Source organism: Tachypleus tridentatus, chromosome 8, assembly GCF_004210375.1.
Source record: "Tachypleus tridentatus isolate NWPU-2018 chromosome 8, ASM421037v1, whole genome shotgun sequence".
In the NCBI taxonomy this organism is placed as follows: domain Eukaryota; kingdom Metazoa; phylum Arthropoda; class Merostomata; order Xiphosura; family Limulidae; genus Tachypleus; species Tachypleus tridentatus.
In genome coordinates, this window is record NC_134832.1 from 157,282,544 (window position 1) to 157,310,353 (window position 27,810).

The 27,810-nt window shown below is 31.7% G+C and overlaps 1 protein-coding gene across 1 annotated transcript in view; it reads right to left on the reverse strand.

Moving 5' to 3' along the window:
- Positions 1–5,118: 5,118 nt before the first annotated feature.
- The window catches only part of LOC143224339 (degenerin-like protein unc-105), a 54,152-nt gene continuing 31,460 nt past the window's right edge, over positions 5,119–27,810 (reverse strand). Inside the window, exons 6-13 of the mRNA XM_076452729.1 lie at positions 26,407–26,564; positions 26,139–26,237; positions 24,815–24,935; positions 22,527–22,611; positions 18,779–18,842; positions 17,049–17,125; positions 11,821–11,896; positions 5,119–5,857 (exon numbers count right to left, since the gene is read on the reverse strand). Of these exons, the coding sequence (XP_076308844.1) occupies positions 5,696–5,857; positions 11,821–11,896; positions 17,049–17,125; positions 18,779–18,842; positions 22,527–22,611; positions 24,815–24,935; positions 26,139–26,237; positions 26,407–26,564 (842 nt within the window). The 3' untranslated portion in view covers positions 5,119–5,695. The remainder of the gene's footprint in view (positions 5,858–11,820; positions 11,897–17,048; positions 17,126–18,778; positions 18,843–22,526; positions 22,612–24,814; positions 24,936–26,138; positions 26,238–26,406; positions 26,565–27,810) is intronic.

The window sequence follows — 27,810 nt, forward strand, 5'->3', positions numbered from 1 at the left end:
CTCTATGCCAATCGAGACGTGAGAGTCACTTCCACCTTTCTGGAACTCGCGAGAAACACACAGCTAGTATATAAACAATGAACAGTCCCTATGACGTGTCAGCTATGGATATTACTGTTTGTGGGTACACTTTAACATTCCTTTTTGTTTTTAATATTATTTATTCGTCGGTATAGCAACAAAAGTTTGTGTAAATGGCCTAAACACATTCTGTTATATTTGTGGTAAATATCATATCATATAATATTTTCTTTTTGTTCCCGAATGTAATAATCCTTACATGATAAAAAAAAACAGAATATTTATTTTTGAAATCTGTGTAACTGAAGTATGGAAAATTTATTATTAAAACCAAAACAACTTTTATGAAATTTAAAATTGTGTAAGGTAATTTATTGGCTATAATATTTGTTTCATTTAAATAATAGATAAAAACGAACAAATGTAACAGTGTTGTAATAGTTGTTTCGTTCGAATAAAGGATTTACTCATGAAAGCAGAACATCAGAGTTGTTCAAGTCCTGTGGAACTAGAGAAACACTGTCTTAGTTACGCTCTCAGTCTAAAGTAGCACATTCTTAATACGACCAGTTACACTCTCTGCCTAAAGTAGCACATTCTTAATACGACCAGTTACACTCTCTGCCTAAAGTAGCACATTCTTAATACGACCAGTTACACTCTCTGCCTGAAATAGCACTTTCTTAATACGACCCTATAATAACACTGAAGCACTGTCAGTCTTTGTAAAACGCATATGAAAACTACAAAACAACATGTGTGAAATGTATTGCGTCTCGATCTGGTATACACAGCAAAAATGTTGTTGTATGGGTAAAGGAATAGTATATTTAATCCATAAAGCCAAACAAGTAAAACTATGTTTTATGTTAAATTACTGTATGAGGCTTAGATATTTAAATAAACGTTCTCTTTTTAGTACAATAATTGTTAACAATATGTTATACCAATTATAGAAGTGGAATTTAATCTGCAATATTACGTTTAATGTGTGCTAATTTATGAAAACATAATTGTGCCAAGGGTTTTGCTTGAATTAACATACTGATAAAATTTATGTAGTGTTATAACTATTCAGAAAGAAGCTATCCAGGGACTAGCATACAGAACATTTTCTGTTTTGGCTCAACATCTTCAGGATATTAAGGCACTTGACTCACAGTCAGAAGATGGCGGGTTCGAATCCCTGTTTCATCAAAATTGTTTGCCCTTTCAGTTGTGGAGGCGTTATGATGTGACGGCCAATACCATTATTTGTTGGTAAAAGAGTTGCCCAACAGTTAGCGGTGTGTAGTGATGAGTAGCTGCATTCCCTACGGTCTTCCACTACTGACTTAGGGTCAGATATCCCTCATGTAGCTGTGCTTAGGGTCAGATATCCCTCATGTAGCTGTACTTAGGGTCAGATATCCCTCATGTAGCTGTACATAGGGTCAGATATCCCTCATGTAGCTGTACTTAGGGTCAGATATCCCTCATGTAGCTGTACTTAGGGTCAGATATCCCTCATGTAGCTGTACTTAGGGTCAGATATCCCTCATGTAGCTGTACTTAGGGTCAGATATCCCTCATGTAGCTGTGCGCGAAATTTTTTTTTTTTTTTTTGAAACCGGAGTAGTAAAGATTTTGTAAGTTACGAGGCCTTTATAGAAATATAAGATGATGTTGTCTAAGTAATCCAAATAGATGAATATTTTAAAGGAATATCTCGTGAAGAAGTAAAGCATACCTTGATAGCAGGTAAGATAAACACCTTTCGAAGCTTTCAGTACTACAGTAAAAGTGTGTGAAACGTATCATTTGAGACAGAATTCTTAATTATTGGATTAAGTTTTTCATATCAGAATCTGTAAAAGGAATTCTTCATGTCAATATTTGTCTGACAAAAATCATGGGTTAGTAATTCCTTCGTTCTACACAGAACACCTCAGCTGATCATTACCAAAAGTATATCATAAATGTAATTTCTATTCATTATTTTATATATCTATAGAAGACATATTTCATCTGATTATAAATTTGTGAAAACAATAATTCACTGCTAGATCGTACTCTGATGAAGCTGTACAAGCGAAACACTGGCCGAAACAACAAGTTTTGTTATTATTATCTACTGGGAGATTATCGTTTAATTCATTGCTATATCGTACTCTGATGAAGCTGTACCAGCGAAACACTGGCCGAAACAACAAGTTTTGTTATTATTATCTACTGGGAGATTATCGTTTAATTCATTGCTATATCGTACTCTGATGAAGCTGTACCAGCGAAACACTGGCCGAAACAACAAGTTTTGTTATTATTATCTGTCATTATTATTATCGTTTTTACTCTAACTTTAATTTTTAAATCTCTACCAATTTTGGGAAATCAGTAAAAGCTGCTTCACTGTCCGTAGAGGAAACCACTTCAGGAATAAATGTTGATCATAAACGTAAGAAACAAGAACAACAACAAAATAAATACGTGTTATGTTGTGTTTATTGATTACAATTATTTTTAATATGGTGACGAACGACACAATTAGCATTCAAAATACACTACATCAGAGTGTAGAATTAAGATTGTTTAAAAATACTGCTTACTGAATATCAAAGTTAATAAATAATTTAAAACTATATTCAATTTCTCAATAATAACCACTGAATATTTCTAATAACACGTATGAAACAATGAATAACTGTAAATGTTTTTTTATTAAAGATGTATTAAACAGGAATTACAAACAGCAATATATTCTTTATGTCTTTTCATCCAACTCTAGACAGTTTTTTGTTATGCATTACTGTGTAAAAATGTTAGTCAAGATCAATATGTCTCTGGTGTTAACTTTCACAAATAACGCACGTTACAAGAAATAATTATGATGTCACTCAAGTTAAATATAAATATGCCTTTAGTGTTAAAATTGCATAAAAAATGAACAAGTAACAGTTCTGACATCACTCAAGTTAAATGTAATATAAATATGTGTTTAGTATTAAATTTCCACAAATAACACATGTTACAAGTAACAGCTCTGATGTCATTTAAGTTAAATATAAATATTTCTATAGTGTTAAACTTTCACAAATAATACACGTTGCAAGTAACAGCTGTAATGTTACTCAAATAAGTATAAATATTTCTTTAGTGTTAAATTTCCACAAATAATACACGTTACAAGTAACAGCTGTGATGTCACTCAACTAAGTATAAATATTTCTTTAGTGTTAAACTTTCACAAATAATACACGTTGCAAGTAACAGCTGTAATGTTACTCATATAAGTATAAATATTTCTTTAGTGTTAAATTTCCACAAATAATACACGTTACAAGTAACAGCTGTGATGTCACTCAACTAAATATGAATGTTTCTTTATATTAAATTTCCACAAACAACACACGTTACAAGTAACAGCTGTGATGTCACTCGACTAAGTATAAATATTTCTTTAGTGTTAAATTTCCACAAATAATACACGTTACAAGTAACAGCTGTAATATCACTCAACTAAATATAAATATTTCTTTAGTGTTAAATTTCCACAAATAATACACGTTACAAGTAACAACTGTGATGTCACTCAACTAAGTATAAATATTTCTTTAGTGTTAAATTTCCACAAATGATACACGTTACAAGTAACAGCTGTAATGTCACTCAACTAAGTATAAATATTTCTTTAGTGTTAAATTTCCACAAATAATACACGTTACAAGTAACAGCTGTGATGTCACTCAACTAAGTATAAATATTTCTTTAGTGTTAAATTTCCACAAACAACGCACATTACAAGTAACAGCTGTGATGTCACTCAACTAAGTATAAATATTTCTTTAGTGTTAAATTTCCACAAATAATACACGTTACAAGTAACAGCTGTAATGTCACTCAACTAAATATAAATATTTCTTTAGTGTTAAATTTCCACAAATAATACACGTTACAAGTAACAGCTGTGATGTCACTCAACTAAGTATAAATATTTCTTTAGTGTTAAATTTCCACAAATGATACACGTTACAAGTAACAGCTGTAATGTCACTCAACTAAGTATAAATATTTCTTAGTGTTAAATTTCCGCAAATAATACACGTTACAAGTAACAGCTGTGATGTCACTCAACTAAGTATAAATATTTCTTTAGTGTTAAATTTCCGCAAATAATACACGTTACAAGTAACAGCTGTAATGTCACTCAACTAAGTATAAATATTTCTTTAGTGTTAAATTTCCACAAATGATACACGTTACAAGTAACAGCTGTGATGTCACTCAACTAAGTATAAATATTTCTTTAGTGTTAAATTTCCACAAATAATACACGTTACAAGTAACAGCTCTGATGTCACTCAAGTTAAATATAAATATTTCTTCAGTGTTAAATTTCCACAAATAATACACGTTAACAAGTAACAAGTAACAGCTGTAATGTCACTCAACTAAGTATAAATATTTCTTTAGTGTTAAATTTCCACAAACAACACACGTTACAAGTAACAGCTGTAATGTCACTCAACTAAGTATAAATATTTCTTTATATTAAATTTCCACAAATAATACACGTTACAAGTAACAGCTGTGATGTCACTCAAATTAAACATAAATATTTCTTTAGTGTTAAAATTGGGTAAAAAGCAAACAAGTAACAGTTCTTACGTCACTCAAGTTAAATGTCGTATAAATATGTCTTTAGTATTAAATTTGAACAAATAACGCACGCAACAAGTAACAACTCTGATATCACTGAAGTAAATATAAATATTTATTTAGTGTTAAATTTGCACAAATAATGCCTATTTCGGATTATAACTTCGATATCATTTAAGTTAAATATAATAGAAAGATTTTTTTTACTACGAAACTGGCATAAATAACTACGCTCATTACATGTTACAGCTTTCTAGAATATAAAAAATTACAGGTGCTTGTTTAAGCTATAAGCCACTTCTAACAAGATTTAAAGTTTAATGGACAGTTGAAATAAATAAGTTATTACTGTTTTACATTTGTCCGTGAAGAAGATGCACAGTAAATAATAAATATAAAAAGAACATGCTGCCACACCCTAATAATATTTTATTGGGAATAATTAATAATTTATTACACTACAAATTTAATTTATAACCACGGAATGACAGATGTGTTATAATTCAAACGCACGTGATAATTATCAACACATGATGTAAAGGGTTTCCTACATTTAAAAAGCGATAAATGAGATATGGTTTCATGAATTAATTGTATGTAACAAACAAGTAAACTAATACAAGCATGATGAATTGGGCAATGAAACAAGCTAAATATGTTTCGCTAGGACAACAATAACGATTTGTGTCTGTAATAGTAACAACACACAGCTATACAATTCCTTTCTGATATGTACTTCATAAGAACATCAAATTATCCACTTGATTTTATTGAATTAGAACAAAAGATTTTGTAAAAAATTCTCAAAGCACATTAAATATTTTTATCACAATAGCAGTAGACCAATGTGATGTATTATATTGAAAACACCCATAAGCTATGATAGTGTCAAATTTCAACCAGTACTGACTTATTACAATAGCAGTAAACCAAAGTGCTGTATTACGTTCAAAACATTCATAAGCTATGACAGTGTTAGGCTTCAATCAATACTGATACGACTTCACTTTTTCAACTTCAATTGACTCAGTTTCTCCTGTCAATAGGCCGACTTTTCGTCATTCTTTTCTTCATTACGTTTTTTAAAGCATTTTATCGCCCAAGACCATAATGCACCCATGGCAATAGCTGCCACGCTCAGTACCGAGTAACCTACCCACATACCCAGGTAACCGCCAAAGTAGCTGAACACCTCGATTTCCTATAGTAATATTATAAGAAAATTCTTGAAAAAACATCACTTGAAACTAGATATGTTGACTATAACAGGTGTTTGTTAAAATAAATATAATATAATATAATATAAATAAAATAAATATCAATACCGACATTTATGACCATACAAGAAAAATGAAAATATTACAAACATCCTCATTACTTATTAGAAACAAAACCTAAGAACGATATATGTTACTTTTGATACAAAGCGAACAATAGCTATCCATCTTGTGTTTTCTGTTGCTATAAAGAATACTTGTTCTTGTTGTTGCTGGATGGCTTTAGTAACGGAGAAGAGAAAATGTATCTATCAACATGAACACGATTTTTGCTTTTTAACACACAGAGCACTATCTGGTCGTCTCATACGTTAATTTTCTTATGGCTTATATGTATGAATGTAACATTAATCTGTGAATAAGGCTAAACGACGTTTTCACTTTTTGACTAACTGTAAATAACGTTTGAAATAGATTTTCTTACTACTTTTAGGTTTGAGATTCTACGTTTATTTCCTTATAAAGATTGCCAGTGTGACATAATGTTTACTATATTTTGTAAGTCTGAAAAACGGCGCTTTAGAAACTAATGGAAATAGAAAGTAGTTAGGGCTGTGCCCAAGGGATGCCGACTCAAGATTATTATAACTAGTCCATAATGTATACACCCGTGGGCTACACAACTATTACATAATATATACACTTGTGGGCTATAAAATTATTACATAATATGCAAATGACGTTGACGCCTGAGGGTTGCACTATGTTACGTAATAAGCATCAGTGTGCGTAGCTGTCTCAGGATCGTAGGTCCAGGTATAATGAGCGTGTGAACAACCAGAGGGTGATATAAACCAACATGACATCAACGTTATAGTAACAATGAAAGTCTTAAAATTAATAATTTAATCTCACTTAAATAATGTTACTTTTATAGTTTCGATTTATAATAAAACATTTATCCTGAGTTGTGATTACCAAGGTTTTGTAGGCTGATGGTGTTGCTATAGGCAGTCGATGTCACCAAGGGTCTATAAGCAGCTGGTTTTACCAAGGTTCTACTGCCGAAGTGTGTTACTAAAGGTAGTGTTTTCGTCAAATACAATTTACACATTAGCGCCAATGTTATTAAGTTGTTACAGGCGGATAATGTTTCTACAGGGACACAATGGTACTATTCTTCCATAGAAATGTATACAGATTTTAAATCATTTCAACATATGTTTAAAGTTTTTTATGGTCTTACTAGACATATTGGGTGCATTTTACAATGATAGGCTGTGCTTCTACACTGCTGGCCAAAATCTTAAGGCCAATGAACATAAAGAAAAAATATGCATTTTGCGTTGTTAGACTCAACCACTTATTTGAGTAGAGCTTCGAAAGATGAAAATAATAAAAGGGAAAATCAAAATCGTTTTAGCATTTAATAGGGAAAATGTGAACACTGAAATTATCCTAAATACTAGCTGGTCAAAAGTTTAAGACCATACCAAAAAGAAGTCCTAAACAGGGTAGGAAATGCCCAACAATAGGTCTCAGCAGTGAGTTGCATGGTCGTCATTGCGAATAACTTCAAACATTCGCTTTGGCTGGGTCGATATAAGCGTTTGCAAAAGGCTGGCTGGAATGTTATTCCAAGTGGTGAAGATGGCTTCACGAAGATCATGCACTGTTTGGAATTGAAGTACATTTCTATAGACTTCCATTGCCATCCACTCCCAGACATTTTCAATGGGGTTCAGTTCGGGTGGAAACGCTGGACGGTCCAAAAGAATTACGTTATTCGCCATGAAAAAGTCCTTTGTCCCTCGGGCATTGTGGACTGTAGCGTTGTAATGCTGTAAGATCCAGTCATTTCCACATATGCGAGGGCTTTCATTCAATAAGGATGCTCTCTCCAACATGGCCCTTATATTCTGAAGTTCCACTGTTCCATGGAAGGAGAAAGCACCTCAGATCATGATGGAACCTCCTCCACTGTGTCGTGTATAAAATGTCTCTGGTGAGATATCTTTATCGTGCCAGTAACGTTGGAAGCCATTTGGACCATTCAGGTTAATTTTTTTTCTCATCAGAGAACAAAACCTTAGTCCACTTTTCTAAGTCCCATGTTTGGTAATTCTAAGCAAAGTTTAACCGAGCTGTTTCATGGTGTGGAAGGAGACGTGGCCGTTGAAGACGTTTACGGTTTTTAAAGCCTTTCTCTCGTAGATGCCGTCTTATTGTTCTTGAGCTGCATTCTGCGTCCGTTAGGGCCTTAATCTGGTTCGACGATCGGCTGGTGTCTTGCCGGACAACCCATAGAATCCTCCTGCTCAACGTCAGCGAAATTTTCTTGGGCCGACCACTTAAAATTCTCGTTCCGTATCCCTCAGGGTCTTTTGAGAAATTTGCAACAGCAGCTTTACTACGCCCAATCTCACCAGCGATGGCACGTTGAGAGAGAAAATTCTGCCACGTTCAAAGTCTGTCAACTTTTTAGACTATGCCATGTTTTTATCCAATGTAACACAGGAGATGTCAGTGGGAGATATTGACAACGCTAATGCTTGAACACAAATTACTAAATTTCGTTATGTGTTTACCGATTAACGCTGCGTTTCAGTATGGTCATAAACTTTGGACCAGCTAGTATTTAGGCTAATTTCATAGTGTTCACATTTTCCTTATTAAATGCTAAAAAAGTTTTTTTATTTTCCCTTTTCTTATTTTCATCTTTCGAAGCCCTACTCAAATAAGTGGCTTAGTCTTACAACGCAAAATGCAAAGAAAGGTAGAGGTAACTGACCGGAAGCTGAACACATGTTTGAAAGGGGTTGTGTAACTGAGTGTCAGAATGTCAGTTACCTCTTCATTTCTTTGTGAACCTGATAATGACCGAAGAAGGTCGAAACGTTGTTCGCTCCTCTACGCAAAAATTTTTTTCAATCCAAATGAGCCGTTTTTACATATGTTTTTTCTCTACAAGTGGGTTTTCTCGAAAGTACTGATAATTAAAATACAATTATCATTATGTTAACCACCGGACTTATAAGAAAACCTATAATGACGATAAAGACAAGACTTATTAGGGATAAGAAGACATATAATGATCTATATACATTAAATCAGTAGCATTTATACGTGAATAATTATGACGATAAACGTAGGACTAATTAGGGATAAAAACTTAAAGTGTAATAATCATATAGATACATCAAATCAGTAATAGTATTGATCGAGGACTTGGTGAAACTCCATAATTACAGAATGGAAAAATAAGCGAAGTTTATGTGAAACGCACACTTGTCTTTGTTTTCCTTTTCTGTAGATTGGGTATATTCTTAATAAATAAATTATACTGTGGGAACTTAAACTGTAATAGTGTTGTATATATGTTAAATAGATACCATTTACAAAATAATAATAATGATAATGAAAACCGTATTTATCTTTAGTAGGAACAAACAACGTAACAAGATGTAAATCGGCTTATTCAGTATCGATTAACATGAACACAGGAGGGAACTTAAAGGGTAATGATAATCTATATACAATAAGTCAGTTATATTTACAAATCAGTAATAATAATGATGAACATAGAACATAGGATCTGACAATGATGTAGGTACACTATATATATGGATTAATATTGATGATAATAAATGCAGGAATTAATGGAGTAATAATAATGAACTATGTACATTACATCAGTAAAATATTTGTAATAATAATGAACTATGTACATTACATCAGTAAAATATTAGTAATAATAATGAACTGTGTACTTTACATCAGTAAAATATTAGTAATAATAATAAACTATGTACATTACATCAGTAAAATATTAGTAATAATAATGAACTATGTACACTACATCAGTAAAATATTAGTAATAATAATGAACTGTGTACTTTACATCAGTAAAATATTAGTAATAATAATGAACCGTGTACATAACATCAGAAAAATATTAGCAATAATAATGAACCGTGTACATAACATCAGTAAAATATTAGTAATAATAATGAACTGTGTACATTACATCAGAAAAATATTAGCAATAATAATGAACTGTGTACTTTACATCAGTAAAATATTAGTAATAATAATGAACTATGTACATAACATCAGTAAAATATTAGTAATAATAATGAACTGTGTACATTACATCAGTAAAATATTAGTAATAATAATGAACCATGTACATTACATCAGTAAAATATTAGTAATAATAATGAACTATGTACTTTACATCAGTAAAATATTAGTAATAATAATGAACCGTGTACATAACATCAGTAAAATATTAGTAATAATAATGAACCATGTACTTTACATCAGTAAAATATTAGTAATAATAATGAACCGTGTACATAACATCAGTAAAATATTAGTAATAATAATCAACCATGTACATTACATCAGAAAAATATTAGTAATAATAATGAACCGTGTACATAACATCAGTAAAATATTAGTAATAATAACGAACCATGTACATTACATCAGAAAAAATATTAGTAATAATAATGAACCATGTACATTACATCAGTAAAATATTAGTAATAATAATGAACTATGTACTTTACATCAGTAAAATATTAGTAATAATAATGAACCGTGTACTTTACATCAGTAAAATATTAGTAATAATAATGAACTGTTTACATAACATCAGTGAAATATAAGTAATAATAATGAACTGTGTAAATTACATCAGAAAAATATTAGTAATAAGAATGAACTGTGTACGTTACATCAATAAAATATTAGTAATAATAATGAACCATGTACATTACATCAGAAAAATATTAGTAATAATAATGAACTGTGTACTTTACATCAGTAAAATATTAGTAATAATAATGAACTATGTACACTACATCAGTAAAATATTAGTAATAATAATGAACTGTGTACTTTACATCAGTAAAATATTAGTAATAATAATGAACCATGTACATGACATCAGTAAAATATTAGTAAAAATAATGAACTGTGTACATTATATCAGTAAAATATTAGTAATAATAATGAACCGTGTACATAACTTCATTAATATATTAGTAATATTAAAATAGTTGTGACGATAAATACATTTCTGTTTAAGGATAGGAACGTAAACATTCGTTAAAATAGTGATATTTATAAATCAATAATGAATATGATCTCTGTTCTTCTTATGGTTTTTTCTGGGAATACTATTGAAGTATTGAATAAGATTGATCAGCACGTCACAAAATTAAAAGTTTGATTATTTTTATATTTAGAAGTGTTGGTATAACTTGAACTGAAAAACTAGTAAAATGCGGAATGTTTGTATGAAATGTGATAGTGAATTAGAAACATCACAACACAGCTTTTATATTTACTTAGATGCTTTAGAAATATAAATATATTATTTTATGTTTATGATATTATTATTGATAGAAAAATGTTGAAAACAAAATATTTAAATCAGTATTATTACACTGCACAACAAAGTTTTTGTTTCTTGAACACTGTTGAGTGTTCCTTATAGGTTTTTGGCTGCTGATCACGAAAATTACATCGAAATTTGCCCATCACGTACCGTTTCATTGAAATCTTCAGTTTTGCTACAATGAAAAAATAATATCAGGGCAACTGGAATCCTTCAATGCTTGCTGACTACTGTTAGACACTGCAACGTGATGCACCGGATATTGAATAGAAACGAAAATCAGGAGCAAATTTAATTATGTTGAACTTAATAGCGTATTAGAAACATAAACGTAATTAAATACCTTATTGCCGATAAACAGTTAACTGTTTATCAGAGTTCTCACGTGATGAATCAAAACCAAAACTATAATTGTGCATACCTACCAGGTACCTGTCACAATCAGCAAAAAACATTCAGGAAGCAAAACTTTTCAAAAAAATTGTTGTGCAGTGTTATCGAAACAGATAGAATACATACAATAATAATAGAAAGTGTTACCTGAAAACTTGCGTGATAATTGTATGTTATGCTCTCTTCCGTATCAGGTTCAACAGAAACAAGCAGGACTTGCTTGCTGAAACATATTTGACTTACAAATAAAGTTTAAAATAGCTAAAATTGGAATACAAATATTGTAAACATTTACTGGGCTGAAAGTGATTATGGGTAGTTTTTATTATTTAACACTTTGACTTTCTTATACAAACCACTAATGCGGTTTTAAAAAAAGACAGTGAGAAAATAAAAATGTTTGATTGAAAGCTTTCATTCATAACAGTTAACTGTTTTTTGATCAAGTAGCCTTACAGCCAACAAGCATTTCAAAGAAAGTCTATCATTATAGCACAATTTATAAGAAAAATTTCATAAGACTTAGTCATGATAACATCGTATTCATTAGTCATGATAACATCGTATTCATTAGTCATGATAACATCGTATTCATTAACCAAATTTTAGATACATCACGTCAGTATCGTGACCAAATATATCAGGAACTGTGTTGATATTAGTATTTTTATTTGTGTATAACAAGCCACTTCCTACCATGCAATAGTCTCTTTCTTGTTGTCCAGTATATAATTAACAATGGTTCGAAAATCGCGCAGTTTACAGCTTCATCAGGTGGCACTGGTATATGAAAGTTGACCATAGGTGGCGTCTCTAGCTAGTTAACCTTGAAATAATATTTGTTTATCTCTTGACTTCATTTGGAATTGAAGTTAAATCTGATTTGGAGGATTGATACAAATTACCCTAATGCTAACGTATAATCATATTAAATACTATTTGATGCACTTTTAATGCGAAGCTATGCTATGCACCCACCCACTAATTAGTTTTTTTTTAATATGCTATTTTTCATCATTTTAAGTTTGGATGCAAATAGGGCTATAAATTACAATACTCAACTCTCCCTTCCACTAATCCTCACAACATCTGTACTTACTATATATTTGTAATATTGTTTTTCATGAGGAAGACAACTTGTAATGTTGTGAGAAAGACCGTTGATTTTCTTGTTAGTTAATTGGGAATGACATAACAGTTCAGAGTTGCCATGTTCTTTGAACAAATATAGATTGATAATACATAGGCTTCTCTACTGAACACAAATGAATACGTTTGCACCACAAATTAAAAACAAATTTGCACAGAATAAAAAAAGATTTACCAGACTTCTATGTTTATTTAGATTTAAACTTTTAGTTTTAGAACAGGTGACTTAGAAACGTTTAGGATATCTGATGTGACTTTAACCTTGGAGTCCAATGTGCCTTAAATTTTGAGGACGTTAGGGTTTGTTTAAAATGATAGTTGAAGCATTTAGATTGTCTGTTTTACTTTTACCTTGATGTGTTAGGTTATGCTTCATTTGAATTTTTATCTTACTTTATTTTAACTTACAGGGGAGAAGTATAATGATCTGATATGAGATTCTAAAATATGTTTGAAAATATATGCCTTTTTACAGTTTGTATTGTATTGTCTGTTGGTTTTTCTTTCTAATTGTAGATTGCTGAACTTATACATCTGCATAATATCTAAAAATATATATAATGACAAACTCGGTTTGTGATTAGGAAGAAACAATTCATAGCTTGATACCCTTAAGCCTCCCGTTAGATGACTCTATCTGATTACACTTGGGTAAATTAACAAGCCAGAAATACTAAATAGATGTAAAGGTAAAAATTTGGTGATGTGACCAAAGGTTATCGTAGTAAAGGAGTTTCAGTCTGAAATGAGGATAGACAGATTTGTAGAATCCAACTTATAATACATAGACTTCTTCCTTTGCTGCATAAATCATTAGTAACTATCATACCTCAACTGTGAACTTAGAGAGTGAATGTCATCTGGTGCACACAAATGATTGATAAAGCTCCCACCTGACGTTCAGCCTCGAAAATAGAGCTGAAGTAAATGAGGTTTGCTTGAGTTGCAGGCAAACTAGATTAACTGTGATGGATATTTATACCACAGATATATATATACCAAGAGAAGTATAACCCCGTTTTATTTGGATGTCATTTACAGAGTAAAGGGGAGAATTATCAGTGGTCGACACAATAATAGTTGTCTTGATAACATAAGAAATGGTGAGCTTTTGTGCAAGGAATCAGTGATCAATGGAGAGAGCTTATCCAGAAACTGACGCCAATAAACCAAAGGTCAAAGACAACAGCTCTTATTGAATGACAGCTACCAGTAGGAACTGCACCATCAGAGGATGTGAGATCTTACCTAGGATGGTAATGATAAGCTAACAGAGAGTCTGTTCAGGAGAGAAGTATCAAACCATCCGAGGAGTTAGAAGTAAGGTAATATTGATGGATAATGTTATCCAATGTGAACTGAACAACAGAGTAAGTACATAATATCAAAATGAAATGAGGACCAGGAAAGATATTTCCTTGATATTGGAGGTGAATTTCCGAGGCAATCACAGGATAAAGAGTGACTAGAGGTTGAGCATGAATATATTCAATACCATTTTTGCATCCTCAAAATAGAGAATTAACACGTGCCTGAATGGGGTTACAGTCACTTCAGACTCAACTGTGCTCATTATACTGAGCATACCTATTTACGATGACACCATGTGAACCTGAAATTATACAAACCAGATAGTACCACAGTTCAAGTGGACACTTACAGAAGACTTGATCCATTTCTTTAACGGTTTTGAAAAGTTATTTTTTAACATTGCTGATTTCACTAGCAGCCAATACAATGATGAGCCTAGATGGTTTTATACACGACACCATCCACTGAAGCACTGAACCATTAAGTAAGCTGAATTTAAGTCTTGTAGAAGGGGCCTTTTAAGAAATTGTGTACTTTTGCAAGTAATGTTATTTGTATGGGAAGGGTCCCCTACAATGACACCAGCAGTAAGTAAAAACGGCCTTAGAACGATTTCTAAGTAAGAAGAAGAGAAACCACTTCAGGGTAAAATTATTATGATTAAAGCATATCAGTTGTAATGATGTTATATAAGACTGTTTCAGTCATATGATTAAAGCATATCAGTTCTAATAATGTTATATAAGACTGTTTCAGTCATATGATTAAAGCATATCAGTTGTAATGATGTTATATAAGACTGTTTCAGTCATATGATTAAAGCATATCAGTTGTAATCATGTTATATAAGACTGTTTCAGTCATATGATTAAAACATATCAGTTGTAATGATGTTATATAAGACTGTTTCAGTCATATGATTAAAGCATATCAGTTGTAATGATGTTATATAAGACTGTTTCAGTCATATGATTAAAGCATATCAGTTGTAATGATGTTATATAAGACTGTTTCAGTCATATGATTAAAACATATCTGTTGTAATGATGTTATATAAGACTGTTTCAGTCATATGATTAAAGCATATCAGTTGTAATGATGTTATATAAGACTGTTTCAGTCATATGATTAAAGCATATCAGTTGTAATGATGTTATATAAGACTGTTTCAGTCATATGATTAAAGCATATCAGTTGTAATGATGTTATATAAGACTGTTTCAGTCATATGATTAAAGCATATCAGTTGTAATGATGTTATATAAGACTGTTTCAGTCATATGATTAAAGCATATCAGTTGTAATGATGTTATATAAGACTGTTTCAGTCATATGATTAAAGCATATCAGTTGTAATGATGTTATATAAGACTGTTTCAGTCATATGATTAAAACATATCAGTTGTAATGATGTTATATAAGACTGTCAGTCATATGATTAAAGCATATCAGTTGTAATGATGTTATATAAGACTGTTTCAGTCATATGATTAAAGCATATCAGTTGTAATGATATATAAGACTGTTTCAGTCATATGATTAAAGCATATCAGTTGTAATGATGTTATATAAGACTGTTTCAGTCATATGATTAAAACATATCAGTTGTAATGATGTTATATAAGATTGTTTCAGTCATATGATTAAAGTATATCAGTTGTAATGATGTTATATAAGACTGTTTAAGTCATATGATTAAAGCATATCAGTTGTAATGATGTTATATAAGACTGTTTCAGTCATATGATTAAAGCATATCAGTTGTAATGATGTTATATAAGACTGTTTCAGTCATATGATTAAAGCATATCAGTTGTAATGATATATAAGACTGTTTCAGTCATATGATTAAAGCATATCAGTTGTAATGATGTTATATAAGACTGTTTCAGTCATATGATTAAAACATATCAGTTGTAATGATGTTATATAAGATTGTTTCAGTCATATGATTAAAGTATATCAGTTGTAATGATGTTATATAAGACTGTTTCAGTCATATGATTAAAGCATATCAGTTGTAATGATGTTATATAAGACTGTTTCAGTCATATGATTAAAGCATATCAGTTGTAATGATGTTATATAAGACTGTTTCAGTCATATGATTAAAACATATCAGTTGTAATGATGTTATATAAGATTGTTTCAGTCATATGATTAAAGTATATCAGTTGTAATGATGTTATATAAGACTGTTTCAGTCATATGATTAAAGCATATCAGTTGTAATGATGTTATATAAGACTGTTTCAGTCATATGATTAAAGCATATCAGTTGTAATGATGTTATATAAGACTGTTTCAGTCATATGATTAAAGCATATCAGTTGTAATGATGTTATATAAGACTGTTTCAGTCAAATAACTGAAAAAGAAATGTGAAAGTAGTTTGTTGTAGTACTTTTTTCTATGGCCTGCTATATTAAAGCTAGTGTTCCTATTGTGTTTGAACTCAGTTTAGGTTGGAATCATAAATCTCACCTCAATGTATCGTGGCACAAGCTAACTAGTATCTATCACACGAGCATTACGTTCTAATGACTATATAAGATACAAACGTATCTATTCTTTATGTTGTAATTGCTACATCAATTATAAACTTGTGTACCTTTATGTTCTAATGAATATATCAGTTACAATTATATCAGTTCTGTATATATTAATGACAGTACCAGTTACAAACACACCTGTTCTTTATTTAAACCGTATTAGATATGAACCGATAAAGTGTATACCTAATATCAGCATTTCAAAGTTGATAAAAGCAAACTTATGTAACAAATATACTTTCAAATTATAGTTGTTATAAATGGAGCCTATATCTACATTCTGATATAGATAACAAAATTTATGCCATAAAGAAATATTAGTTCTAACTAGCCACAACTTATGAGGAAAAAGTAAAACCTTACTTGACGAAATCCTTGCTAAGTTTCCATCCGTATGATATATTCATCACGTATACCCAGAAATCCAATATATAGGTATACTGCAGAAAATAGTTGAAATGCTTAGTGTTATACACTACAGTTATGATATAGAATAAAACAAATTGGATGGTTAAAACAAGTAACGCAAATACAATTTAGTACCGTATAACAGAGAACATTCTGGTATTGCATTAAATAACAGTTTTCAAATTTTATCGGCAAATCTGCAGACTAACTTTACCAAAGTAGGAATTTTGTGTATTGTACTTGTGAACTGTTGAAAACAGAAAAGCTATGCAACAAAACATTAAGAAAAAAATAACATCATCCAGTTGTTCGTAATATGTTGCACTAAATACTAATTTGTAATTAAACAAACAAAACCTCAGAATTTGAGATTACTATGGTAAAAATACTAGGTTGTACAGAAATAAATGTCAGAATTCTTATGATGACATTTAGAACTCAATATTGAGTAACTTATCGTTGGTTGGTTAGTTTAATACAAGGTTTGTGACTTAGAATGCGTCTTAATTGTTTGCTGTTTTAACGATTAAGTTTCACAATCCTTAGGGCAGCATGGACAAATATGACTTTCGTCGTATTTTCCTTTATGACTTCAAACTTGGACGAAAAGCTACCGAAACTACATAGGAACATCAACGAGGCATTCGGCCATGGATCTGTTACTAAGCGTACAGTTTGGCATTGGTTCCAAAGGTTTCGACATGTAGATGAAAGTCATGAAGATCATGAAAGTCGTGGAAGGAAGCCATCCTTAGATGAAAACACATTAAGTTGAGACAGACCCTCACACAACAGTATGTGAGCTTGCAGAAAAGTTATGCACAATCAAATCAGGCATTACCAATCAACTGAGTGTAGTTGGAAAGATGAAAAAGTTGGATAAATGGATTCTGCATGAGCTGACTGAAGGTCAACAAAATCGGCGTTATAAGACCTGTCAAGGATGACGCTCCAAAAATTGCACTAATTTGGAATCCAGGTTCTGCCTCATCTACCTTACTCTCCAGACCTTTTCCTTACAGATTTTCATTTTTTCAAGCACGTTTTGAACAATAAACGCTTTAAAAACCAGGCAGCTGCAGAAGAAGCTTTCAGGGAGTTCACTGACTATAGAAACTCTAATTTTTAGAGCAGGAGCATAAACAGCATTGTTACACGTTAACAAAAGTGTGTTGAAGCAAATGATGCTTACTGTGATTAAAACATGTTTTACAACAATGGTTTATACTTTCCAAACTTCGCAGTTCGTAAACGACATTTATTTATGGATAATCTCGTATTACATTTACTTACGTTACAATTTAGAGTTACTTGTCAAAGAAAATTAAAATAATTAAATTGTTTTCTATTGTTTTATATTAAACTGACCATAAGTTTATTCTTTTAGAATTTATTTTGAACAAGGAGTAAGAAGTTAAATTATTTTTATCTTGAAGAAAGTGGAGAAGGTATTATTTTATTTATCTTAAACAAGGTGTGAAAGGTTCTTACTTTATTTATCTTGAACATGGTGTGAGATGTTGTTATGTTATTTATTTTGAACAAGGTGTGAGAGTTCATTCCATTTATGATGAAAGGTATTTTGAAATGTGTTACATATGAAACACATTTAAAACAAACTAAATATATAACAAGTACTTTTCATTAATTTACTAAGATTGTCTGATTTTAATTATTTACGTTACCTTGTAACTTTCGTAAGGTAGAGGCCAAATTCTGGTTTTTTCTTTAACTCTATAAGTTAGCTTCCTAAGTAAATAAATCATCAAAAAATTAAAACACAGGGAAGGATTTAAGACCAAGAAGCATTTCAGAAAAAAAAATCTTAATAAAGAGAGATTTTAATACTTAAAAAAATAGAAGCAAGTGTAATAATCTTAAACAATGTTAATTAGAAAGAATTGAATAAGACGCTCAAAGGAAACAGTTTTGTCTTTGATCATTTGAGCCTTTGAGTTTTAAGGAATGGTGTACTAATTAATAAAAAGGTAAGTACAACTGAATTATTTCAGTATTGTAATGTTACATTGTCTGGTTTAAATTAAAGAAAAATATAAGTAGTCCGATCTATAAATGGCCAGCGTGTTAAGGTGTGCGACGCGTAATCTGAGGGTCGCGGGTTCGCATCCCTATCGCGCCAAACATGCTTGCCCTTTCAGCCGTGTGGGGGTTATAATCTTACGGTCAATCTCACTATTCGTTGGTAAAAGAGTAGCTTAAAAGATGGCGGTGGGTGGTGATGACTAGCTGCCTTCCCTCTAGTCTTACAATACTAAATTAGGAACGGCTAGCGCAGATAGCCTTCGTGTAGCTTTGTGCGAAATTCAAAAACGAACAAACCGATCTATAAATATTACTGATGAGAAATAATGTGATTGTTTAAGCTATCGTAGATTATATATTTCCCCAGTAGGTGTCATTGTTTTATAAAGTTTTTAAGTAACTTTTGCAATGAAGTAACCAAGTTATTAAAAATATTATAGAATCTTCGAATAACCTGATTTGACACAAAGACGTGAATATTATAATTATGAAAAGCCTCAAAGTTAATTACATTCTAGGAATCTGACAACATGATTTTAATATAAATGTCAACTGTGTGAAAAATTGTGTTATATCTGAGAAAAAGTCACCAACTTCTCAATTTAAAATAGGATCTATCTTCAGGTATTTTAAACTATGGAAAACTATTTAGATAAAGAAGCTGACCCCAGGCAATCATCTTACAGGTGAGTAAGTTTCTCAGTTAGATATTGTATGCTTAGTGAGAAAACAGATTACCGTAAGATAAATTTAAACCGTGGTAACAGTATCTTTTACTGTGGACAATCCCTGAGTTTAGTTTTAGGTTTTATTGTTTCTGAAAATAAAATTTGTTAGTTAAAAGCTCATATCCAAAAACTATTCAAACTACACATTATTTTTAATACAGCACTAAAATAAGGATTCTGTTATTTTGTTTTCAGTATTTGATAATTTTCTAATTAAATTATCCCATACAGCTTCCTGCAACATATCATAATTCATTAAAGAAGATTAAGTCATAGGTAAGAAGGACCAACATTAGAGATATCAACTGAGGCGACATATTTAACTTCCTGGTGTTTACAATGCGTTAATTGTGGTCTACAAACTGTTAAAATATGCAATAAGTACTACTTGTACAAACAAGTTAGGTTGTGTTTAATTACAGTGTACAAATAGATAAATCATGCAATAAGTTTTATATGTATAATCAAGTTAGGTCGTGTTTAATTACAGTGTACAAATAGATAAATCATGCAATAAGTTTTATATGTATAATCAAGTTAGGTCGTGTTTAATTACAGTGTTGAAATAGATAAATCATGCAATAAGTTTTATATGTATAATCAAGTTAGGTCGTGTTTAATTACAGTGTACAAATAGATAAATCATGCAATAAGTTTTATATGTATAATCAAGTTAGGTCGTGTTTAATTACAGTGTTGAAATAGATAAATCATGCAATAAGTTTTATATGTATAATCAAGTTAGGTCGTGTTTAATTACAGTGTACAAATAGATAAATCATGCAATAAGTTTTATATGTATAATCAAGTTAGGTCGTGTTTAATTACAGTGTACAAATAGCTATGTCGTGTAACAAGTACCGTGTATATAAACAAGATAAGTTTAATGAAGTTACATTATTGTTAACTATGGTGTATAAAAAGGTATGTGATGAAGAAAGTACTCAGTGTATAAACATGTTATTATATGTTTCATTATGTGGTATCATAAAAACAGTTACCGTATTTTCCGGTTAATAAGCCGAATCGCGGAATAAGCCGAGGCCAATTTTCAGCTCTGAAAATGAGGGTTTTTGCTTATTACCGCCCAATAAGCCGAGGCCATTTTTAAGAAGTGACAAGTTTCTTCAAAATGATTTCTTAGTCTTGTTTCAGCGTCAGCATGCATGTTGTGTGTGATCATTAGCGTTCTGTAGTAAAGCAGAACGTGTCGTATTGAGACAGAGATGGAATCAATATGTCATTCGTTATTGGCTCCACTCACTTTAATTAGGTAACCAATGAAATTCCAGAAACAACGTTTCACTGTAGTCTTAACGTGCTTTGCTGATGGGACAAAATTACCGCCTATGGTAATTTTCAAAAGAAAAATATTTCCTAAGAAGAAGAAATTTCCGAAAGGAGTGATCGGCTAATAAGCCGACCCCCAAAAATCAGGTCCAAAATTTAGGGCCAGAAATTCGGCTTATTAGGCGGAAAATACGGTATATTTTAGAATAAGTAATGTGTATAGACAAGGTAGGTTATGTTTTATTATCGTATGCAAACAAATTTATCATGCAGAAAGTGTCATGAGTATAAACATGTAAGGATACGTTTCATTAAGGTGTACAAAAAGGTAGCAAGCACTATATATACAAACAAATATGCTAGGCTATGAAGATATATAGAGAGTTAAACATTTGGTTTTGAAAATATGAGTTAATATTATATGTGGATTTCTTGATAGATATTGTCGTTGATAGAAGATACGTTTTTCTTATCACCTGTATAGTATTAAACAGTTAATACTTGGTTTATTAAAACGTGTGCCTATATTCTAAACAACATTAGCCCTTAAGTATTATTTTTATGATATCTTGAAGGAATACGTGTGGTTAATATAGTCTCACTATACGTGTAACTCACATAGTCTCACTATACGTGTAACTCACATAGTCTCACTATACGTGTAACTTACATAGTCTCACTATACGTATGGCTAATATAGTCTCACTATATGTGTGGCTACTATAGTCTCACTATACGTGTAGCTAATATAATCTCACTATACGTATGGCTAATATAGTCGTACTATACGTGTAGCTAATATAGCCTCACTATACGTATGGCTAATATAGTCGTACTATACATGTAGCTAATATAGCCTCACTATACGTATGGCTAATATAGTCGTACTATACGTGTAGCTAATATAGCCTCACTATATGTGTGGCTAGTATAGTCTCATTAACAATTTCAGAAAGTTGCTTTGCTTCAAATACAAGTGTTTGGTCAAGTTAAAACTATTTTTATATCAGACGAGCCTATCACCTAATTCCAGTTTGTTTCAAAACAAGTTATTCCTAACATCTCTAAACAACGAAATGTAATTTTCATATGCCAGAGTTCAAAGTAAGATACACGATTAAAGATAACCCTAGTTATTGAGCAGAATGAAGCAAAAGTAATTTCTTTGAAAATATTGGACATTTCAAGGCCATCGGAGACAAACTAAGATTCAGGACGATAGAGAGAAAGCCAAATATTAAATCACTTTTTATTCAAAACTAAGTATGTATTTGCTCTTCTTGTTTTATTTGTGTGATATTTAATTAGAGTGGTAATTTAATCAACATTTAAACATTTTGGGTTTTAGTTCCAAATAAACAATCTTCCTTACCTACAGGGCTGACGACAAACACTTTCACAGTATACAAGTATGTTCTTTTCTTCTATAAGTCTTTGTGCACATTGGTTCTCAGTATCTTTTAAAGAATAAAGAAACAAGATAGAAGATTGTAATTTTGGAACATAAAGAAAATTGTTATCCAAACTTTATAAATGCATGGGATTTAACAAATAATATTTATTTGTTATTAAGCGTAAAGTTACTCAATGGAATATCACTTTTCTACCCACTACAGGTATCAAAACTCCATTTTTAGTGTTGTAAGCGTTCAAAGAATCTTCTGAATTACAGGAGTTGGGGAGAGCTAATATATATAATAATAATGTTAAACAGAAGCTGAAAGTGGTTTGTGATAACAACTTGTTGAAAAGTAGATAAGCCAGCGTTTAGAAGAACACAGTACAAAACTTAAGTAAAGGTCAGAAACCTACCATCGACGGAGAACAACGTTTAAAATACAAAAATAAGAATTAAAACTTTATATATGATATCAGATCAGAGATCCAATGTTAACAGAGTACATAGTTTAAGAGTACACCGCATAAAACTTAAAACTTTGTTTACAATATGAAGGTGTTACAACCTTACTGAAGGGACCAGGAGAGAAACTTACCATCAATAGAGAGAGATATTTAAAAGTTCACAATATGAAGGTATTACAACCTTACTGAAGGAACCAGGAGACAAACTTACCATCAACAGAAAGAGATATTTAAAAGTTCACAATATGAAGGTATTACAACCTTACTGAAGGGACCAGGAGACAAACTTACCATCAACAGAGAGAGATATTTAAAAGTTCACAATATGAAGGTATTACAACCTTACTGAAGGGACCAGGAGACAAACTTACCATCAACAGAGAGAGATATTTAAAAGTTCACAATATAAAGGTATTACAACCTTACTGAAGGGACCAGGAGACAAACTTACCATCAACAGAGAGAGATATTTAAAAGTTCACAATATAAAGGTATTACAACCTTACTGAAGGGACCAGGAGACAAACTTACCATCAACAGAGAGAGATATTTAAAAGTTCACAATATAAAGGTATTACAACCTTACTGAAGGGACCAGGAGACAAACTTACCATCAACAGAGAGAGATATTTAAAAGTTCACAATATGAAGGTATTACAACCTTACTGAAGGGACCAGGAGACAAACTTACCATCAACAGAGAGAGATATTTAAAAGTTCACAATATGAAGGTATTACAACCTTACTGAAGGGACCAGGAGACAAACTTACCATCAACAGAGAGAGATATTTAAAGTTCACAATATAAAGGTATTACAACCTTACTGAAGGGACCAGGAGACAAACTTACCATCAACAGAGAGAGATATTTAAAAGTTCACAATATAAAGGTATTACAACCTTACTGAAGGGACCAGGAGACAAACTTACCATCAACAGAGAGAGATATTTAAAAGTTCACAATATAAAGGTATTACAACCTTACTGAAGGGACCAGGAGACAAACTTACCATCAACAGAGAGAGATATTTAAAGGTTCACAATATAAAGGTATTACAACCTTACTGAAGGGACCAGGAGACAAACTTACCATCAACAGAGAGAGATATTTAAAAGTTCACAATATGAAGGTATTACAACCTTACTGAAGGGACCAGGAGACAAACTTACCATCAACAGAAAGAGATATTTAAAAGTTCACAATATGAAGGTATTACAACCTTACTGAAGGGACCAGGAGACAAACTTACCATCAACAGAAAGAGATATTTAAAAGTTCACAATATGAAGGTATTACAACCTTACTGAAGGGACCAGGAGACAAACTTACCATCAACAGAAAGAGATATTTAAAAGTTCACAATATAAAGATGTTACAGGCCTGGCATGGCCTAGCGCGTTAAGGCGTGCGCTTCGTAATCTGAGGGTCGCGGGTTCGCGCCTGAGTCGTGCCAAACATGCTCCCCCTCCTAGCCGTGGGGGCGTTATAATGTGACGATCAATCCCACTATTCGTTGGTAAAAGAGTAGCCCAAGAGTTGGCGGTGGGTGGTGATAACTAGCTGCCTTCCCTCTAGTCTTACACTACTAAATTATGGACGGCTAGCACAGATAGCCCTCGAGTAGCTTTGTGCCAAAAACAACAACAACCTTTAACTGTACTTTTAATTCATTTGTTAAATTAAGCAATGTTTGTTAACTACATTTCAGGAGAAAACAGTTCATATCGTATAATTATTTTAAAGTATCAGTTTAGAGAATTATAAGTTCCAGTAACATTAAAAACATCATATCTTACCACCTTCTCGTACATTTCTTCCCATTTTCTCTTTTGCTTCCAGAGTAAATGGAGACACCATATAGTCTACAACACCACACTCAGCTAACGTTGCATTCTCAAGACATTCCATTTTACATAACTATAAAAGTCGAGGGTAAAACTAGTAAACATTTATAATAATGACAGAATTGTCTAAAACTACACCTGACTTGAATATTTTATCATTATATATAAAATGTTTAATTTTACTTTATGGTTAGGAAAGGTATGTTATATATACACTATGTTAATCGTCAGTACTTTTAAACTTACTGTCATTGTTCAGTCACGTGATAGATCTGTTACAAAAAATAACTACATTATCTCTCAATAGCGACATGACATTACTCAATGTTTCTTTTGATCTTCATACAAACAAGTGACAGTTATGGTGTTTGTAATAAGATAACATGAAAGAAAGATCTGGTTTCTACTTACCATTTTTAGTGGACTAATTATTATACAAAGTATTTCTTGTCAACATCCATAAAATAATTGGTATTAGCTAAGTTTGTTTGTTTGAGTCGAAATTAATATTAGTTTAGATGCCAGTATTATGAGTGGTCGATGTTTATTTCAGATTAGTGCATAAAAGTAAAGTTATTAATTGTGAGATAATGAAACTAGTTTAAACACCGTATAAACTCATTGCCCTTACTTGTGCAATCTAACACGAAATGTGTTTTATACGTTTATGTATTTGATCTGTTTTGTTCACCTCCTCTTACTTTGAATGTTACAGATGTAAATACACTACCTTTGAAAACAATATACTGAATGATGCGATTTTTGTGCCAATATTAAAAGAGAAGTTAGAGCCAGGGTTGTAAAACATACCGTTAGAAGGCGCTACACGTGAATCAACTGCAGGGGAGTTAGAGGATGTAAATATTCGTGAATATATATATTTAAATATCATGCAATAAGAATGAGAATTTTTATTTCCATAAAAATTTTGTATTAAAGATTAACTTTACCAAGTTAGAATCTAGAGAAACAATCAACCATGTAGAATTATTTTTTCCTTATTTTGCAATCGGAACAGATCCTGGTTTATTTTATGCCTTGATCTTTATCCTACAATGTTGTTTTAATATTTACAGTAATGAATGAGGTAACTATTCCAACTTATTTTGATTACAAGTTTCCATACGTTCATGGAAAATGAAATACTGTTTTACATCTGTTCAGTATCTGTAAAGTTAATCTGAGAATTATTTTTAAATTCACTTATTTTTAAAACACATTTAACGCTCGAGTTTCGTTAAGTTAAAAATGAAAAATGAAAGTAGAACATTCTCACATTTTCTTCCAATAGTCCTGGTCTTGCTGGTGTTGTACCAATCTGATCATAGTCTGTACAGTTGGTTTGATACGGTGGTGGTAGCAAAATTGACGTTTTCTGTTGTAATGACAAAATGTTGGGGTAAACAAAATTTGAAACGATCTAGAATGATTCATGAGACATCTGAGAAGAGAAGCTTATGTTATAAAATGGAAACAGGCTCTTTCTGTAAAAATAGCAATAAAATACCTCCATTTTTGTACAGGATTTGTTAAGTGGACAGTACCTTAGAAATGAAGTACCGATATAAACGTCCTGGTATCAGTCTCCACGTATTGATTGGATTTCGCATATTTGGCGCTATGTGAGGGTCGTGAAACGAAAGTATAGCAGTTGGAGTCTCAGCAAAGTCTTGTAGTGGCAAAAATAGTAATAAATCTAACCCTAGAAATATTCACAAGTTTTTATGTTCAAATGAACTCATTTTGAAGTTAAAAACAAAACGTTATTTTTTTAAATGAAGTATCGATACTTATATAAACATATGTTACCTACTATATCTTACTTCTCAGTAAAAGTAAAATATACATTAGTACTTTTTTCTTTCTAACTACTCAAGACCCAGCATGACCAGGAGGGTTAAGGCGTGCGACTCGTAATCTGAGGGTCGCGGGTTCGCATCCACGTCACACCAAACATGCTCGCCTTTTCAGCCGTGGGGACGTTATAATGTGACGGTCAATACCACTATTCGTTGGTAAAAGAGTAGCCCAAGAGTTGGCGGTGGGTGGTGATGACTTGCTGCCTTCCCTCTAGTCTTACACTGCTAAATTAGGAACGGTTAGCGCAGATAGCCCTCGAGTAGCTTTGCGTGAAATTAAAAAAACAAAACAAACAAACCAACTATTCAAGCCTACAATAAAACTGTTGTTTATTTTAGTATTCGCATGATGCTTTGCGACACGTTACATGCGCTATGGCTTAAAGGAAAGACAGCTAGTTAAGATTATGGGCTACTTTAAACTTTGGTCATCACACTTTACAACGCTCTTACGGATTCGTAATAGCGAGGAGTGATTTGTTTCCAATGAATGATCTTAGTTTCGATTGGCTCACAAAGGAATGTACAGACATTGACTATCTCGACTGCAGTCGTCTACCTCTTACTTGGTAAAGCTTGATTTGGCAAAATTGAATTATTTTAGTTAGCTATGAAATGAGGTTAGGATATATTATAGGGTGGGGTGGTGGCACTTGTTCCCTCATTTTTTGGCGGGCTATGTGCTAATAATAAATAAAGCATAACTAAAGCTTTAAAAACATTCACAATGAAGTTAACACGTCTCAGAGTATCTAAGGAATGTCTTTACACTAACATTTATCTAATATTAAAAGTAATGTCAGTCTGAGAACTAAGAGATGGTGGATTTGGACTATCTTTTCTAAACAAGTTTGTTAATTGATACATTTTATAGTAAAATACAGCATCTTCAAGTCTTCATACTAGCTAGTACTAAGTAAATTCAGTATTTATCAATAGAGCCTCATTCTCAGTATCATTAGTTAAGCAACTGCCAACCTTTTATGCTTCTTCTATAACATTTTTTCATGTTCAACCTTCAACAGAGATACGAACGATTTCAATTGTGATTCCGTTGGGAAGGTTGAATCATCACGATAGTCAACAGTA